Source organism: Centruroides sculpturatus, unplaced genomic scaffold, assembly GCF_000671375.1.
Source record: "Centruroides sculpturatus isolate CEXI.00-Female unplaced genomic scaffold, Cexi_2.0 scaffold1621, whole genome shotgun sequence".
Taxonomy (NCBI): domain Eukaryota; kingdom Metazoa; phylum Arthropoda; class Arachnida; order Scorpiones; family Buthidae; genus Centruroides; species Centruroides sculpturatus.
In genome coordinates, this window is record NW_019385904.1 from 40,801 (window position 1) to 62,057 (window position 21,257).

General features: G+C 33.1%; 1 protein-coding gene across 1 annotated transcript; it reads right to left on the reverse strand.

The window, feature by feature from the left end:
• Positions 1–17,287: 17,287 nt before the first annotated feature.
• On the reverse strand, positions 17,288–20,817 carry LOC111612506. Its single transcript, XM_023353736.1, is given in 3 exon segments — positions 17,288–19,245; positions 19,300–20,578; positions 20,686–20,817. Coding segments are annotated over 3 exon segments (3,369 nt in total).
• Positions 20,818–21,257: the final 440 nt, after the last annotated feature.

A 21,257-nucleotide genomic window follows, 5' to 3' on the forward strand; every position in this document is an offset into this window, starting at 1 on the left:
CACGTCTCGGCTGCACTGCTGCAACGAGGCCTGGGAAATATTGCATTAATTTGAAGAAAGGCTGCCTTTGAAACAACAAAGCAAATACAATAAAACTATGTTAAAAACATAAAAGAAATTTACGAAATGAACTGGGTTCTGTGGGCGAAGTATCATTATTGTTATAAAACAAATTAATTAAGATTAGTTACAATATTTACTACAAGAAATAATGACACAACTTTTGACTTCAACCCTTAACTTTGGCCCACCAGTGGCCAAGCGGTTTTATTTCCTGAACACTGGGTGTTCAAGAAACAGATCGTGGGTTTGCGACTCGCCAGGATGGGCTGGCTTTGTGTAGTTTCCGGGTTTTCTCCCCGTCTGTACAGCCTGAATAGGACCAGTTACCCTTAAAAAGACCTCCCTGAAGACATTCCCCTAGGGCCTAGGCAGATCGCCCAAGTGTTGCATTGTTTTAACTAACTAAACCAAAAAATTATCTCAACATAAATCTATTAGCATTGTGTGTGTGAACTTTCAAATTCATGATACATAAAGTCGATTCATTGTTTTAGTGAAAATAATAGATCCGGTGACCTCCACTGTTAACGTCAGAAAACTGCTAATTGTTTTATGATTCTCTAAACAATAACCTCCTTTTAGGTTAGAAGTGGGTCAAACTGCACAACTACACCAAAGCATTTTCAAAAGTAAATGGATTGCCCATATCAAATTAATTAAAATTGCTGCAGACATTAAAAATAAGCAAAAAGTACAAGTAATAATATTTTTGTAAACATTAATTCGTTCAATATTAAAATTTTAACAAATCGAGCGAATTACATGCGATACTAAAAAGTACAGCGTCCATGTAATTCGTTTAAATTTACTACAGGCCGATAGTCTTCTGGTGTCTTTGAAATGCAAACGTGCTTTTATGTTAAAATATCATCATGCAATTAAAATGTTTATATCGCAATTTCGGGGGACTCAGAGATTTAAAAAAAATATGTTGAATTTTTCAGATTTTTTCCAGAATTTTATTTTTCGCTGAAATAAAGAGACAAAATGTAAGTGATACAGAAGCATTTTTGTGTATTTCATTCATTCTTTGTGGGGCAATTATATTGCAGGTCAGATAAAGTTTCTTCTTCTTCTATATCTAGCGGGTTTCTTTATCGTGCAGAAGAAAATACGTAAAAATGTCAGAAAAAATAACAGAAATTACTATTGAAAACTATTTTCTGGAAGAGTCGTTAGAAGAAATATTGCAGAAACACGTGGAACTTTGGGAATATTTTACAATGATTAACGAAAAGTGGGATATTTAATACCTTTTGTTTACACGTGTTCTATTTACTTGACGTATTTCGTTTTGTATGCAACGATATTCGTTAAGTTATAACCAATACAGAAAATCGTCTATACATTAATATAGTTACTTCTTTTTAGGCTAATCTGTGCGTTTTGAGTATTTTCTTATTTAGCATGTTCGATAAGTACTTTGTACTTCTATAAAAATTAATGATTGTAAATAAATCTTAGCATTTAATAATAGCTTAGAAATAATCTTTGGCATTTTCCACTAAACATAAGTAATTCATTTCTGTAAATGAGATGTTGTGTAGAAAAAACTAACGGAAACCTATTTTCTATTATTTTAAGTAAGAACAATTGTAATGTCTTAATTAAATGTCAAACAAAATCCCAAACTAATTTTCGATAACATAACAGCATAACAATAAAAGTTTGTACAGTACATATAAAGCAACTATACAGTCAAACCTCGGTTTGCCAACTTACTTTGTTCCTAAAAGTAGTTTAAAAAACGAAACATATTTTCCCCATAAGAAAGAATATAATTTAAGTTGACCGGTTCCAGACCAGCGATATATCGCCTTATTTTTTACTTTTCTACCCGTATTTCATGCATAAAAATGCCAATAGATGCANTAAGTACTTTGTACTTCTATAAAAATTGAAGCTTTTCCTTCAAAATTAACGCATTTCTTTCGTTTTTTTTTCAGTTTTAAGTATTTTTTATGTTTAATTATAATTAACTAAAAGTTCATTGGGAATGAAGAAGTTAAGTTATAACCAATACAGAAAATTGTTTATACATAAATATCGTTACTTCTTTTTGACCTAATCTGTGTGTCTTGAGCACTTTCTCATTTAGCATGTTTGATAAGTACTTTGTACTTCTATAAAAATTGAAGCTTGTAAATAAATCTCAGCATTTAATAATAGCTTAGAAATAATCTTTGGCATTTTCCACTAAACATAAGTAATTCATTTCTGTAAATGAGATGTTGTGTAGAAAAAACTAACGGAAACCTATTTTCTATTATTTTAAGTAAGAACAATTGTAATGTCTTAATTAAATGTCAAACAAAATCCCAAACTAATTTTCGATAACATAACAGCATAACAATAAAAGTTTGTACAGTACATATAAAGCAACTATACAGTCAAACCTCGGTTTGCCAACTTACTTTGTTCCTAAAAGTAGTTTAAAAAACGAAACATATTTTCCCCATAAGAAAGAATATAATTTAAGTTGACCGGTTCCAGACCAGCGATATATCGCCTTATTTTTTACTTTTCTACCCGTATTTCATGCATAAAAATGCCAATAGATGCAATTATTTTTTTAAAACCCTTTCCATTTTGTTAGCATTAAAAGTGCTACTTTTAGCAAGCCCATTATGTGTTTGGCTAAACACACTATGAGGAATACAGGTGGTGAGGGACGGGAGCTGACACATTTGATCAAACAACTTCCTGAGGAAGCGAACTGACCTCGGCGTAGCAGGGGTCTAGCAGTGAGAAGCAGGCGGGATATAGGATTCGGAAAAACCGCCCTGACCTCAGCCGTTGATAGAGTTGTTCGAACTCAGGTCTAAGGTGTCAGTGGTGTCAGAATATCACGGTCCTTGGGTCTGTATATCATCGTTAGTGAAGCTGGCTGAAGTTTCAAAAATATTGACATTATTATAACTTTGTTATCATTATAACAGTTTATTTTAAAACGAGTCGTATATATTTTTGCGATAATTATAATAATTTATAGTTTAATATTATTCATAAAATCGAGCATTGTAACTGTACATCTCTACTATATAATGGCTAAATCTGATCAAGTGGCTGGTTTATAAGGCTGAAGTGGGCTGAAGATTGTGAATACTGTCAGAAGGGCCCGATTTATCTCAAAGCCTAGAGGCTCGAGATTGGTTAATTAATACAGGTCAACATCTGTTTAAATATTACATTTTCGGTCTTTTTATACTTACTAGTTGTATGGCCAAGTCTGTATAATCGTCAGATGCAGCATTGGAGTTCTTTAATTAGAATTTGAGTGCAATCCTTCCAATGTGATGTGGGCAGTCTTTTCATGTGTTTCTAATGTACTTGAAATATAATTTAATATTTACTACTTGCGATTTTCTTAGAAACGCCGATCTCAAAATATGGAGATTATAAATGTGGAATGAAAGTGAGAATGAAAGTGAATTAAACAAATATTTTATCTTATTTAGATTGAATCCGATAATGCGGTGGTTCTCAATGTGAGCACTATCACCACGCTGTGGGCGGTAAGTAAAAGTAGAGGAGCGAAAACAAGCAGCTGAGCGGCAAGGAGTGTTGGAGGCAGGAAACTATAGGAAAATGTTGAGTCAGTGACAGCCATTCTCTTTCCTATGTAAAACGGATATAAAAAAAAAAACATATCGTTTAATGTTTATCACATATGCTGAACTATGCATGGTAAAAACACAAAATTCGAGAAAATGGTTAGGGATCGTTGGGTAGAGTTGAATCTATCTGAAATCCATCCATACGGTGAAGCTGAATCTATCTGAAATCCATTTATACGGTGACATTGAAGAAACGGAGTCTATTACAAGAAGAACTGATAGGAATAAGCACGAAGTAAGAACTTAAGGTACTGTACAGTTCAGATAGAGATATCAGCAATTTTGGCTTCAGAGAAACATACCTGTTACTTATCCTGCATTATGGACTATCGCGAGAAAATTCTCTCTTTGTATTTCATGAAAAGGAGTTTCAATTCAATTGCCAATCTTCATACAAAAGAAAACAGATTAGAAATTACCGATCGAGGAGGTTTAAGCTTACTAAATTGAATCCAAATATTGAAAATTTGCTATTAATGTATCAGGCTCGTCTCTTCTATTAAAAGCATTTATTTTTTGTGTAGTTATTTTATGTTATAATTTTACTATATTTGCATTTTGTGTCGTTTTAATTAATAAATGTATGTTACTTCTCAAGATATTCAATATTGCTATGTGAAATTTGTAGAAACGTTGTAATTGTGTTGTTTTAATTCATCACTTGACTAATTTAATATCTAATAGCTTCATCACGTCTAACTTTTGTGCTATTTTTGTACTTCGCAAGACACTTGTTCTCCCTTTGCAACACACCGCTGATTTCAATATAGAGTATAATCCATTAATTACCTGAAATTAGAGTTAAACTCGATTAAAGTTGTATGAATTTCTTACGTAATATTACTTTTTTATAAGTTCACTTATTATATATGTCATTACTTTTACCATTACTTATAAGTTAACGGTCGTTTTATACATCGTTTCGTAAATTTACTCTGATCACAAAATTTCTCTTAATATAGAAAAATCCTCCGAGAGATATTCCAATTCTGTGCTTTGTAAATCTTTTCATAAAATCGTTGATCTGAAAAAATAAAAAATAAATTTTATTACAACTTGATAATTTTCAAATGAAAACATCCACAAATTTTAATTTTCTAAAGATTTTTAAAATATGTAATTTNTTTCTTAGAAACGCCGATCTCAAAATATGGAGATTATAAATGTGGAATGAAAGTGAGAATGAAAGTTAATTAAACAAATATTTTATCTTATTTAGAATGAATCCTATAATGCAGTGGTTCTCAATGTGAGCACTACCACTACACTATAACCTCTACATTTACTTACCGCTGTGGGCGGTAAGTAAACGTAGAGGAGCGAAAACAAGCAACTGAGCGGCAAGGGGTGCTGGAGGCAGGCAACCATAGGTGAATGTTGAGTCACTGACAGCCATTCTCTTTCCTATGTAAAACGGATATAAAAAAACATTTCGTTTAATGGTTATCGGATATGCAGAGCAATGAAAGGTAAAAACACAAAATTCGAGTTTCACAAAACTTTTTATAAGAATTGTTCCGAGCATTTCTCATACAAGGGAAAATGGTTAGGGATCATTGGGTACAGTTGGAGGCGTTGGGCTTTATGAAACCATGGTGGTCGAAAAACTTTGGGAATCAGTAATATAATGCATTTTTTCTAATTTTCATGTGACTTTTATTCAAATACAATTTTAGAGTATTTTATTTACAGAATAAATAAAAAGCTAAAGAACATAACCAAACGTTCTTGTACCTAAACATATTTGAAACAGTTTAAAATCTGAATCTATCTGAAATCCATCTATACGGTGACATCGGAGAAACGGCGTCATATTCAAGAACTGATAGGAATAAGCACTAACTAATAACTCAAAATACCGTTCAGAAAGAGATATCAGCAATTTTGGCTTCAGAGAAACATACCTATTACTTATTCTGCATTATGGACTATCGCGAGAAAATTCTCTCTTTGTGCTAACCGATCGAGGAAACATAAGCTAACTAAATTGAAGCCAAATATTGAAAATTTGCTATTAATGCACCAGGCCCGTCTCTCCCATTAAAAGCATTTATTTTTTTTTTGTGTAGTTATTTTATGTAATAATTTTACTATACAGTATTTACATTTTGTGTCGGTTTAATTATTAAATGTATGTTACTTCCGCAAATTTTAATTTTCTAAAGATTTTTAAAATATTTAATTTATAACCTGCAAAACCATTGCAACACCTTTCTTTGTACTTCGTTTAATGTATTAAGATTCTGTAATCACAACGGAATAGTAGTAAAGTTACAGTTTGTAAGAGTGGGAAAGCGCTGAGGCATGGTAAATACAAATTTCGTGGGAGTTCTTTTCATTTTTCCGATAAATACATAAATAATTGTTGTAAATTGCAAGGACAGCATTGAGCCATTTTTGTTTCCAAAAATCTCTATATATTTTCTACCAGAAACACGTCTGGGTTTGATTTTAGCTGCAATCCAATGTGTATAATTGGACTATAGCTAGACTTGTTCTTACAATTGTGTGGACAGAGCTGACAGTGACTATTATCTTCCTAAGAAATACAAACTCGTCTTTGGAAAAGTTTACGTTTTGACTTGCATACGTGTTGCCAAAAGATTAGAATATAAGCTTCACAGCACCATCGCGAAATGCAAATCTCCAACTTTTTCTTCACTCATGAATCCCCAAACTATTAGGGATGGCTTATGGACTCGTCTTAAATAGTATGCTAATTTATTAGTTTCTTATTTAGTACGAATGACTTTCTTGCCTGTATAGCCATAATTAACAAGAAATGTTGATTGATCTGATTATAGTGTTTTCTTCCGATCATCGTTTTTCCACTTCAGATCCCAAGCTAAACGTCTGTGCTTGCATGATTCATTTAAGATAGGTCTTCCCTTAGATTTTTATAGCTTGTATTTGTATCGTTGGATATATCTTCATACTGCGCATTCTGACAAACGGATAAAGAAGTATTCCTTTGTCCTCTTCGTCAAATATTCAATGGTAGCTTGCTCGTTTTGGGAAATACGGCATCGAAAGAATCGATAGGTAGTTTTCTTCCTGGAATCGATAGGTAGTTTTCTTCCTAAAGCTTTACCTCGACGAGTGTTTATTATAGACACAACGTAGGGGAGACCGGGGCAACTTCGGCATGCGGGGCAAGTGTGTCAAGCGCTTTTGTTTAAAAACAAATTAAAAGGAGACTTTGGTTATAGGTTAGGCAGTTGAGTTTTATTGGTGGCTTGTTGAGTGTAGTGTTTTTATTGTTCTCCAACAAGCGTAGTTGNTGATCTGAAAAAATAAAAAATAAATTTTATTACAACTTGATAATTTTCAAATGAAAACATCCACAAATTTTAATTTTCTAAAGATTTTTAAAATATGTAATTTATAACCTGCAAAACCATTGCAACACTTTTCTTTGTACTGTAATCACCATGGAATAATGGTATATTTACAGTTTGTAAGAGTTGCAAAGCGCTGAGGCATAGAAAATATAAATTTCGTGGTAGTTCTTCCCATTTTTCTCATAAATACATAAATAATCGTTGTAAAGTGCAAGGACAGCGTTGAGCCATTTTTGTTTTCAAAAACCTCTATATATTTTCTACCAGAAACACGTCTGGGTTTGATTTTAGCTGCAATCCAATCATACATATGTTATTGGACTGTAGCTAGACTTGTTCTTACAATTGTGTGGACAGAGCTAACAGTGACTATTATCTTCCTAAAAAATACAAACTCGTATTTGGGAAACTTTACGTTTTGATTTGCATACGTATTGCCAAAGGATTAAAATATAAGCGTCACAGCACCATCGCGAAATGCAAATCTCCAACTTTTTCTTCACTCATGAATCCCCAAACTATTAGAGACTGGCTTATGGACTCGTCTTAAATAATATGCTAATTTATTAGCTTCTTATTTAGTACGAATGACTTTCTTGCCTGTATAGCCATAATAAACAACAAATGTTGATTGATCTGATTACAGTGTTTTCTTCCGATCATCGTTTTTCCACTTCAGATCCCGAGCTAAACGTCTGTGCTTGCATAATTCATTTAAGTTAGGTCTTAGATTTTTACAGCTTTATTTGAATCGTTGGATATATCTTCATACTGCGCATTCTGATAATGGGATAAAGAAGTATTTTTTGTCCTCTTCGTCAAATGTTCAATGGTAACTTACTTGTTTTGGGAAATACGACATCGAAAAGACCGTAGTTGTCTGAAACCGATAGGTAGTTTTCTTCCTAATGCTTTACTTGGACGAGTGTTTATTTTATTGGGTAATAATTATCTAAAAATAGTGAATATTACTTTGAACTTAAACTCTAAAGGAAAATTTGCAGCAGAAATTTTTCCAATATTTATAAAGTTATCATACATCTTAAAAAGAATAAAAAACGACTTTAACTACCAATGGTTAATAGCATCGATGTCTTTTATTAAAAGTTACTATGCGAAATTTCGTTTTTTTTTCAAACTTATCATTTATAAGTACACTCACTGCCAAAAGTTAAGCACAGAGAAGAAAATGTTCATGTCTGGAAAGCAATATGCATTTGAGAGGCTGCAATTCACTGCAGAGGTAGGTGGAAGTATGCAAATATGTTACGTTACTATCAATCACGGTTATGTGTCACAAAATATGCAAAACAGGCAGTCGTATAAGAAGCCAGCCTTCTGAAGTGTGAGAGGAGTNAGTAAGGTAACATTCCAATAGACAATATGCAAAGCTTTTTTTCAGTTTACAGCAGTATTTATTACACAAAATTTAAGTAAAGCTTAACATGCCGATCTTGCCCCGGTCTCCCCTATATATTCATATGTAACTAACACTATAAACAATATATTTTAACATTTAAAAACATTCTCTAATTGACTAAGAAACTAACATGTATTGTTTTTTCAAAATAGTCACCTTGATGTTAATTACTTACAATCAACTTTTCAAAACACCGATTTTTTCGTTACATTCTACTTTTAACTGAGTAATAATTATCTAAAAATAGTGAATATTACCTTGAACTTAAACTCTAAAGGAAGATTTGCAGCAGAAATTTTTCCAATATTTATAAAGTTATCGTACATCTGAAAAAGAATCAAAAACGACTTTAACTGTCAATGGTTAATAGCATCGATGCCTTTTATTACAAGTTACTATGCGAAATTTCGTTTATTATTCTCGAACTCATTATTATATAAATATATTGCAACTCCACCAATATATTAACACTCCTATATTAAAGCAATAGACCAAATAATGATATATAACGACCACTTTTGCCTGACGTTACAGCTAAGAAATTGAGAAAAAGCTAAATGATTCTTGGATTTCCCTTAGAAAACTTCAAAATAAGTTCAATTTAGAAAATTGTAATTCTTACCATTTAATTTATAAATTATATAATATTAATAACAAACGAGTCTTCTTTACTTACCAATGTGGTATAGAAAGATAAAGCCCAACTTACTGAAATGACTCCCAAAAGTAATATGAGAGAAATGATTGCAAAAGCAATCTTAAGAATCATTTCCATATTCACAAATAATGTAGCGTACAAAAGAAAACAAGTTGCATACAGAAAATGAGTGTATGTAAATGGTATGAGTATATTCCATTTCTGATTTATCATTTCGACGAATTCCCAAAGTTCTTGATGTTTCCATATTATGGCGTTAATTGTACTTTTTCTTACACTCGATTTTAATAAAACAAGGTGTTGTGTATTTAATTTCAATAAATCTATGGACAGCTTCGTGAATCGTTTGCCCAAAATGACCGACAATGTCGTGCATATTAACAGGATCGATATAATCTGTCCAGCAACATATAAAAACCAAACTGAATAAATAAACACACAAACAAAGGCTTCCATGTCTGTACCGTTTAGTCTTTTTATTGTAGAATAATAACTAATAGCAGTTGTTATGTTAAGCAACATGGATATAAAATATAAACCACAAAGAGTATTAATTGAATACATTTGTATTGACTATGTGATTTTACATTCTCCTTCGTAACTACTAATTATGCAATGAAGTGAAACCCTGCTCCTTTTCAGAATACTGAACTGAGCAGATACATAAATAGACAGAAATACGATTGCAGCTGCTGCTGCCATAGCATAATCATTGTACATATAAATTACACGTAAAGCATATAAATTCATGTCGTATAATCTTATTAAATGGAGTAAAGCGATTATCCACAAAAATACCTCGATAACTCCACTGTATATTCTGAACAATGTTAAAAGATAATTGTGCTTCTGCGTGTATCTTTCGCTCGACATGCACTTACATCGAATACAGAAATCCAATCCGTATACTTTAGCAGAATTTAGAATTGGAACTAAAATATAATCCAAACATGTTTGCCTGTTTTCCAGTGACATTGTTATATGTATTTGTCTTTATTCGTTTCGCAAATTAACTTATATTATGCTGTTTCGTGTGTGAGATTAAATGCAGAGACAGCTCTGTGCACTTTCGCGGATATATCTCTGTAGGTCAAACACGTGTAAATCGTTTCGTTAATTATTCTGCTAGTGAATTTTATTAAAGATGTAGTTAGACTAATTGCAAAACTCGCTAATAATATGCATTGATTTCGGAAGGCTGTTAAAATATTTCAGAAAATTAATATGGAAAAATACGATATTTGTTTGATGCAATAATCGATGCGTTGTAGAAGGCAAAATTGCTTAATCGAAAATCACGCTGTTGCCATTAAGGTAATATCATTTCCATTAAGAATTTTGCAATGACCATCAAATGTCATCTCAAATTTATAATTTCTTTACTCTATTAATAATCGATATCCATAACATTATTAACAATTTCCAAATTACAATCATAGTTTTTTTTATTGTTATGTATAAATAACTATAAAAAGTATTGGAGTCCTATCGATTTTCAGTGGGATCAGACTTATTGACGATTTTACTTCTTGTTTGTAGGGCTCAGCAGTAGCCACGACCCGAACACTACAACTGCATCTTTATTATCTGCATTTTCTCTTTTCTCTAAGCATATAAAAATGTTTTCTGTATATTTATTTTAATGCAATTTGATCTAAACACGCAAAGCTATAAACATATTTAAATTTAACTGACTATAAATTTTTACAACTTACATCTGTTGACATATGTTATGTTTGAAATTTGAAAGGAAAATGTCATCTTACAACTGGTTTTGTTAGATCTGATTGGGCTGGAATTTCAAAAAAGTGTAGCTTACTTACTAACTGTGCTTTCTTAGGAACATTTATTAATTTTTAATGTAATTACATAAGAAATCATTCAGAGAAAATCGGATAGATTCTTGGATTTTCATCGTGAAAAATATTTTCAATATCTTTTAAAATAAAATCACTTATACTCCTATTGAATTTATTTCATTTTTTAATAGATTAATAGCTTAAAGATCTCGATGATGAATACAGAAAATGGCTTTAAACAACTAAAGTGTGTTCTTTAACTTTGTTATAGAAAATTTACATTACTTCTGACAATTAAAAAGTTACAAAACATTGCGAGTGTACAGTACTTTTATTCACTCAGCCTCTATTGGGCTATTAAAAATTTGTGTAAAGTGTACTCGTTAGGTGGGAGACCAACAAAAATATATTGCAGCAAGCGATTAAAAATGACATTTTTTTTTTTAAAACTCTTTCCATCTTCTGGACACTAAGAGAAATTCTTGTAGAAAGCCCATTATGAGTTTGACCAGAGTCATAATGCGGCGGTCGGATATTGAGGGATGGGGCCTAACATATTAGAATAAGCCACTGTCTGTAAAAGTCTGGGTGTTTTAGCACACTTTATAAGAAAGCTGAATGGGTTTGACACTATAACATAACATTGACACTATAAGATATACTAATTTTGTGCTGTATATACATAAGTCATGCGAGTAGGATGGAATGAAATTTTATTTTATTTTGACATTTTAAAACGTTTTTGTATCACTTAAAATCAATCACTTCTCATGAAGTTAAACTTCATTAAAAGATTAATACATTAAGAATCTGTTTGTACGATTCGTGGCTTCCTATGTAATTATATTACGACTTCAGTATTTTTGGAATAAAAAGGAGTGCTGAAGACTGCGACTATCTTCAAAAACTACTGTTACATTTTCTTGTTTGAAATAAACATGAACATAATTAAGAAATTAGTGCGTTATATAATCACCTCGTATATTAAACTCACAGAGTAGTTTGTATTATAAATTATGAGCAAAAATCGAGAAAAAACAATACATTTTGAAAAATATTAGATACACAAAATGATTTACAGAATTCTAAACACGAAGGAATTAGAAATTTCATTTCAACATATAAGGTAATGCTACGCGAAGAATATCACTCAAAAGATCATGCCACCCTAATGCACTTTCAATTGGGAATTAACATGTATTATGGAGTCAGCAATGTGAAAAATAAATTAGAGGGAAAGATTCGAAAACCAGCGTACAGGTAGACAGTAACTCAAGAGTACTGTTCAATAGGTTTATCCATTTAATGAATATTGAGGTATTCAAAATATGTGGAATCAAAGTTCATCAAATGAAAGATTTATTGTGGCATGCAATTAAAATTGAGAAAAATAATGAAATATCCATAATATACTAGTGTATATTGTATAATTCTACTAAAATTATTAATATAGAATGCAATATTTACAGCAAAATATTTAACATTGCTACACTACTCGTGTGTACAACATATTTAATTCAATACATTTTCCTTGGATTTGTGAAATATTCGAACTCATTCTTATTCAGTAAATTGTGATGCATCGTATTGGATTGTCGGCAAATTGTGAACAATCCAACACGATATTTATACATGTTGCGCGTAATTCGAAATTAACCATAGTCAATGGATTACTTTGCCAAATTATAAAGCTGAACTCCTTAATTTTATAGAGTGAAAACTAGCAATATCCCCCACTGGAAAAATTTATATCGTTTATATTTAACTCGGTTTGTGTAATGTAATCTAATGATTGTTCTCACATTGTACAAAGTGGTCCGAAAGTGTTCTCGGCCCAATAGCTTATCCGAAGATTAACATTTTTATTTTATTACTTCCATTAGATTGGATACACAATCTTCTACAGTGTAACAGAATGACTTATTGTAAATATATGAGATCTTAAGTGTACTCACACTGTTAAGAGCATAAAGCAATTGCAACGGCTAAAGCGACTTTTGAAATTGATTTCATTCTTTCCCTTAAATTAATAACATTTCAGACATTGTTATAGATATTCTCATATATTTCGAATTTTTAACCAAATGTTCGAACCTTTTTAAATTCGAATTTGTTATTGCATATTGGTTCGATTATAAAAACGATTGTAATTGATCCAGGAAATTGATTAAATTGAAAACAGTTCGTTTGATTCTCAGCGATTCTCATCATTCTCAGCGGTAGGTGTTATATAACAATTACTATGGTTGATGAAATAATGAATATAAATGGGGTTTGCTTGCAAAACCTCCGCGGGCGAAGTCGAGGGTAACAGCTAGTTTTTCATATATTCAACTATTACACAAGAATTGTAAGATAATCCTGAAATTTTCTTATTTTATCATATTAATAACTAACTTAGTTACGACATAATACTAGAATTATGTAAAGCTCTTGTGTGGTTTCTGTACTTCACAAAACATTTGTTTTCACGTTCCAATACGCCACTAATTTCAATAAACGAAGATAATGTAGAGTATAAGCCGCTAATTACCTGAAATTATAATGAAACACAATGGAATTTTTACTAATTTTCGACACAATATTAGTTTTTGTTGCGCTTTACAACTAGTGATTTTAAATACTTACTCTTATAACAAAATTTCTCTTAATGTAAAAGAATCCTCCAACGGATATACCAATGGGATTCTTTCCAAATCTCTTCATGAAATCGTCGATCTGAAAGGAAATGACTTTATTTCGTTATAAAAAGCACAAGAGTTTGTGTGCGAATTTGTGAAAAATTTAAATATAAAAGAACGTAAACAAACTCTCATTACCTTGAACTTAAATTCTAAAGGAAAGGCCACAGAAGAAATCTTTTTAATATTTATAAAGCTGTCGTACATCTGAAAAGAAAGCAGTGTAAATTTTTCATTAGATGACATTCTACTGTAAAATAAATATTAGTTATCGCAAGAGACAAATGTTTAGGTTTTGGTCTCTCAAAGTTCAAGCATGTTTCTGTTTCTCAGCAAAAAAAGTTCAGTTAGGATATAAAGAAATACTAATTATCTCGTAATAAACAATTTTGTAGAAAGTAACTAAACAGAAATTATAACAAATGAAAGAAAGTCTCGCAAGACGAAAAGTATTAATCAGGAAATATCCAGTTTTAAGTTGCTTCTTTTGGTGACACCATTTCTTAAAATATTAGATATTAAAAAAGCTTTTTATTCCTTCAACTATTATAAATTGTCGAAATCCTTAATTCTGGGGTTAGGAATAAATTATTTAACAAGTTATAATTCGACGTAAACGACTAATCGAGAGTGACGATTAAAATCATAATTAAGTGTGACTTTACTGCATATATACACGACCTCTTTATCTCTTCACTTTTACACCTTTAACCACTAGAATCAACAACACGAATCCTTCTAAACACCGAACCTCCCTGCAAAATTTTACAGATTTGCCACAAAAGCGCACGAGTTATTACCATGTAAGCTTCAAAAATAATGAACAAAATTTCGCCCTTCAAAACAAACTATCCCCGAAGAATACAGAAAAAATTTTCGGTTTATTGCATTTTTTGATTTTTAAACGGTCATTTTTTGACCGATTGAGATAGTTTCCTTCTGTTATATATAACATGTCATAAACTACAAATGAAAAACAATTGAAAAATCGTATCTAATGTATTCAAAAATGAAAATAAATCACACTTACACGATAAAAGTTTGGAGTATACAAATTGCAATGTTAACTGACATTAAATGAATCGTTATAGACTTACTTAGATCTATTAAAACTTATTTAAAAAGTTTTTATATCAAGTGTAATTGTTATAATTGTATTTTGAAATATTTTACGTCAACACTTAACCAGTATTCGTAACTTACCAATGTCGTGAAGAAAGACAGCGCCCAACTCACTAAAATGATTCCTGAAAGGAAATTGAATGAAAGGATTGAAAAACAAATCTTTAGTGTCAGTTCCATATCCACAAATAATGTCGCATACAAAAGAAAACACGTCGCATACAGAAAATGAGTGTATATAAATGGTATAAGGATATTCCATTTCTCGTTTATCATTTCAAAGAACTCCCAAATTTCTTGATGTTTCCACATTAACGCATTAATTTTAGTTGTTCTTTCATTCAGTTCTAGTAACAACAACTTACTTATATTTATATTAAATAGTTCTAAGGACAGACTTTTCAATCTTTTGCCCAATGTTATGCCAAGTAATGTGCATATTAATAACAAGAATATAATCTGTCCTGCAAGATATAAAAACCAAACTGTATGAAGGCAAGCACAAACGAAAGCTTCCATATCTGTGCCTTTTAGTTTCTTTATTATTATAAAATAAGAAATTCCAGTCATTATATTAAGCAACATGGATATAAAAAACAAACAGGAAACGATGCTAATTAGGTATACTTGTATCTGCTCGGTGATTTTCCATTCTCCTTCGTAACTGCTAATTATGCAATGAAGTGAAATCTTGCTCCTCTTCAGAATGCTAAACTGAGCAGCTACATAAATAGATAGGAAAGCGCTGGCAACCGCTGCTGGTAAAGCATAATCATTGTACATTTGAATTACACGCATGGCATATAAATTCATGTCGTATAGTCTTATTAAGTGGAGTAACGCGATTATCCACAAAAATATTTCGATGACACCGCTGTATATTTTGAAAAAAGTTAAACGATAATTGTATTTTTGTGTGTTTATTTCAGTTGACATGCATTTACATCGACTGCAGAAATCCAATCCGTAAACTTTAGCAGAATCCAAAATTGGAGATAAGATATAATCCAAACATATGTTCTTGTGTTGAAGCGACATTGTTTTAGATAATGGCCTTTACTAGTTTTATAAATGAAATTAATATAAATTTACGACTACGATCGAGTACGAAAGATATATCTCGCAAAGGAACCTGACGAGCTTCGTCCGCATACAGTTTCTGTATTGTCCTCTCTTTCTTTCTTCTTCTTCGATGGTGTTTTATATGGAGATTTTAGCTCAATGTAGGCTCTTTCTCCGAGTAGACTTGTGTATGTGTATGATCGCTAGGCGACCGATTAGCCGGCTGTATCGAACAGCCATACGTACGCGCGGGAAATAAATGCCTTCCGGGAGGACTTTTATGGGGAACTGGCCTCCTATTCAGTCGTTATAGGCAAGGAGAAAACCCAGAAAACTCCAAGCAGCCAGCCTGTCCGACCGTGGCGCGAACCCACGACGAACCTCCCAGTCTTTAGGGTCTGGTCACCACTACGATGAGCGGCTTCTGTATTGTCTCAACTGCATTGTCCTTATATAAGAACAATTTACAAGTGGATTGTCATTTCGCTAAAAGCTTCGATGAATGGTTCAAAACACTGTTACTGTTTGCACTTTTGTTCATTTTATCATGTGGCGGAGATATTAAAAATATCAATTATGATGTCCATTACGTTACGTAAGACTGAATCTACTTTAAAGACGACTTTTATTACTTGTTTGTTACATACAAACATTTCAAAATTTTCTCTTTATTATTGAATTAATGGAAATTAATGTAAGCTTAATGGCTTACATTAATTTCTTACATTGGTGGCTTACAATTAATGTAAGCTTAATTGCTTACATTAATTTCCTTTGAAAATACTTTAACGGAGATTAATTTTAGGTTTAATAACGAATGTTAATTGATGGTTTCTTTAATAAATTACTGCTTACATTTGAAAATCTTGATTATTTTGAAAGTATGATATAAAAATTCTGTGTTAAATTGATTAATGCATAAATAAGCACTCCGAGTTCCTTCATGTGATGCATTCAACTAAAAAAAGTGTTAATACTTGTTTGTCGATCTTTAATGGACTGTAAAAATATGAAATTAATGCGGTTTTGCAAACAATAACGTTTAATGCGGAGTGAAACACTGGTACAAGATGGCTGCTACAAATGACCGTTACAGAACTACTCTCGTACACAAATTTTTTAATTAAATTTTTTTTATGACAAAAATACGGTTGCGCTTGAGGCGCTAACATCCCGGCCCGCGTTGAAGTAATACTTCAATAAACAATGTTAAACATAAATTAAAATTTAATTACAACAAAAATGGCACGTATAGGTCACCAAGGCGAACCACATTTTCTTCCTAGATGGATGGTAACAGACACAGTTTGGTTATGCTTCTCTTAAAGACACTCTTAGGCGTTTCACTAGAACCACTCTCAACTTTCCGTCAGATCCCTTGATCACTTCTTGTACTCGGCCCATCGACCAACTACCGGGTGGGAGATTTTCATCCTTTAAAAAGACCATTCATATTGTCTTTCTCAAATTGCCACTTATGTCGTGCCTGTAAGTAGTTTAAGTAGTCCAATTTCCACTCCCAGTTCATATAACTTGAACAAATTTAGTTAACATTTGCCATTGAGACAAATAATTATCTGGTTTACCAGTAAGATCTGATTCAGGTAGGCTAATCAGAGGTCTTCCGATAAGAAAGTGTCCTGAAGTTAAAACTTGGAAGTCGTTTGGATCAGAGGACATAAGAGTGAGCGGTCGGCTATTGAAAACTCCTTCTATCTGTGTGGTTATAAATTGTTCAATAGTTAGATGCGAGTTACCTACGGTTCTCTTTAGGTGATGTTTAAAGGACTTGACTCTTGCTTCCCAAAGACCACCGAAATTTGGTGATGTAGGTGGTATAAACTTCCAAGTGACCTCCTCACTGGTGAGATAATCAGCTAAACTGTCAGGAGGTGCTCTTACGTAGTGATGTAGGCGTTTCAACTCCACACTGGCACCCACAAAATTTGTGGCATTATCTGTCCAAATTGACGCGCTTTTACCCCGTCTGCTAAAAAATCTTTTCAAAATTGCTACCATTGCCTCGGTTGTTAAGTCAGTAACTACTTCAAGGTAAATTGCCCTAGTCACAAGGCAAACAAAGATTGCGAAGTAGCACTTGTGATAGATTCCCCTTTTTTGTCCTTTATATTTAATAAGGAAAGGACCACAAAAATCAATCCCTACATGTTTGAAAGGGGGATTTGGAGTGATTCGCTCTGAAGGAAGATTTCCTAGGATTTGTTCCATGCCTTTGGGTTTATTTCTAAAGCAAACGATGCATTCATGTACTACCCTTCTAGCCAGGTTTCTTCCACTTAAAGGCCAGAATTCTTGTCTGACGAGATAAAGTAAAGTTTGCGCACCAACATGCAAATTTTTCAAATGATAATATCTCATAATTAAGTGGGTTAACTTGTAATTTTTAGGTAGCAGAATTGGAAACTTTTTGTCAAATGGTAAATTTGAATTGCTCAATCTACCGCCGACTCTCATTAGGTCTTGTTTATCTAGAAAGGAATGCAATCTGCTTAACTGACCCTTCGTTAGATTCCTTCTCATTTGCAGTGTTTTTATTTCTTCGGCAAAGGCAATTCCTTGTACCTTGCCGATCAAATAAATTTTGGACTCCTGGAGTTCTTCCCTTGATAAATGTTCGGATCGACGAGTTACATGCCTTATGTTATGTAGAAACCGGAAAATATAACTAAGTATGCGAATTAATTCCATATAATTAATATTAAGTTCAAACAAGGTAATGTCAAGGTCAGAGCTTGACACTGACATTACTGATTGCGGCCCACTCCACCATAATTCCATGGATAGTAGATCTTGCAGTTTTAAACCCCGAGAAACTACATCTGCAGGATTGGAGTGGGAGGTTATATGTTTCCAGTGACAGCCTTCAGTACTAGATCGTATCTTTTCCACTCGATTCGCAATAAAGGTCTTCAGGCGATATACGGGAGTGTTGATCCAAGCGATGGCAATAGTTGAATCTGTGTGTAAGATCACCTCAGCTATATCCATTCGCAGACATGAGCGTACTTTCTTGATCAGCTGACACAGTACAAGACAAGCTGATAGCTCTAATCGAGTGATTGTAATGACTTTAAGAGGAGCGACACGAGGTTTACTAGCAATAAGTCGTGTCTTGCCAGCTCCATCTTCCTTTATGCAATGCATGTAAACTACTGCTCCGTAAGCTGACTCCGAAGCATCTGCATATCCTAGCAAGACAGCTATTTGAAGGGGGTCTGTCAAAATATATCTAGTAATCTTAAGGTCGTCCAAGGCCTTCAAGGACGATACAAAGTTCACCCATTCATAGTTAAGGTTTTCTGGTGGAGTATCCTCCCGATTGAGCTTACTGAGCCACAGTTTCTGTAGAAAGATCTTTGCTCGAATTATAACTGGTCCTAGAAGACCCAAGGGGTCATAAAGCCTGGCGATGACACTCAATACTTCTTGTTTCGTATAAACTATTTTTCTGGAATCGATACCTTGAATATGAACTGATCTTCAACCGGTTTCCAAATAATGCCTAAGGTTTTTACTGTTGGTTCCGCACTTGAGAAAAACAATGTTCTTTATTTTCTGGTAACTACTGTTCATCAATTTCATTGAATTAGAATTCCATTTGTGTAGTGTCATTCCACATGTGCTCAACATATTGCACAACTGAGATTGTAGTTCGAGGGCAGCATCGAAATCTTGCTCACCTGATACGATGTCATCCATGTAGACATCTCGTAATATGGTTTTAGAGGCCAGAGGATATCTTGCTGCTTCATCGTGAGCCAACTGCTTAACAGTTCTCACCGCAAGAAAGGGAGCACTGGCGGTCCCGTAAGTCACAGTTTTCAGTCTATAGGTGACTGACATTTCATCTTCCTCGCTCTTCCAAACAATTCTTAAGAGATTTCGTTGCGAGGGCTCAATTAGAATTTGACGAAACATTTTCTGGATATCTGCTGTAAATGCGTACTTGTATTTTCGAAATTTTGTCATAATCTCGAAAACATCTTCCTTTACTTCACCTTTCAAGAGATGATCATTTCAGCTCAGTCCAGAAGTTGTGGGAGCAGATGCGTTGAAGACTACCCTTAACTTTGTAGTGGTTTTGTCTGGTCTAAACACACCATGATGCGGAAGGTAATAACATATGGGGTTTGATACCTGATCACCAGAATGCTCTTGCACCTTTTCCATATGGTCCAATCTCCTCAATGCTAATTTCCTTGACTCTCCCAAGTTTTGTATGTCCTTGGTTGCCATCTGCACAATATATCTCCCGTTCTCATTACGTCTGTGAGTTCTTTGATAATGATCTTCGCAATACTCCTCTTCTTTACTCACCAAACTTGGAGCCTCTGTTAGAGTCTCTATTTGCCAGAACCTTTGTAAACACTTATCGACTGACTCTGGCTCTGATATTAGTCCACAATATTGATCTTGATTATTAGATTCTGTAGATCCAGTTACGATGTATCCAAAAACTGTGTTACGAAATGTTAGGTTATTATTGCACGATGGACGAATTTGATCGTTCTTAACTATTTCAAAGAATGCTTCAGCTCCAATAAACATATCAATCTTGCCTGGTGTAGCAAATCTTGGATCAGCTAACTGACGTAAAATTTCTGTTTTGCTAATGTGTAGAGAGGAAACAGGAAGTAAATCCGTGATCCTTGGCACCACCAAGAACTCCAGCTTCTTAGAAAAAGATCCATTGCCGTTTATTATTGTGGCAATCAGCCTAAACTTGACCGAGGTTTTATTTCGACTGTGAGATCGATTCTTTCTTGCGGGGTACCCAGACGACTTGCGAAATCTCTAGTAACGATATTTGACATACTGCCCGAGTCCAATACTGCGCGCGCTTGAATGCTGGCTCCGGTAGTATGATTTAAAACCCAAACCATGGCTGTCGAGAGAATTACTGTCTTATTTCCATTGTCAATGCATGACAGTGAGTGAGGTATACTTTCACGAAACTCTATTGCGTCGGGATTAAGGTCCTGCTTGATTGGAGTTGGTTTGCTGTCGACCACTGGCACATTTGAACCAATCATAGCTTGTTTCTCTCGATGCAGTAATGTATTATGTCGCTTTCGGCATATCTTACAGCAGCTCTTGGAGTTTCAACTGGATAACTTATGTCAATCACTTAAGCAATTGAAACAGAGATTGTTTTTGGCTACAACATCGTTTCTTTGGGAGGCTTCCAGTCGTAAAAAGGAAACACAAGTGTATATTGTATAATTCTACTAAAATTATTAATATAGAATGCAATATTTACAGCAAAATATTTAACATAGTATTCGTGTGTAGAACCTATTTAATTCAATACATTTTCCTTGGATATGTGAAATATTTAAAATCATTCTTATTCAATAAATTTTAATGCATCGTATTGGATTGTCGGAAAATTGTGAACAATCCAATACGATATTTATACATTTTATGTGTAATTCGAAATTATCCATCTCCAATGGATTACTTTGCCAAATTA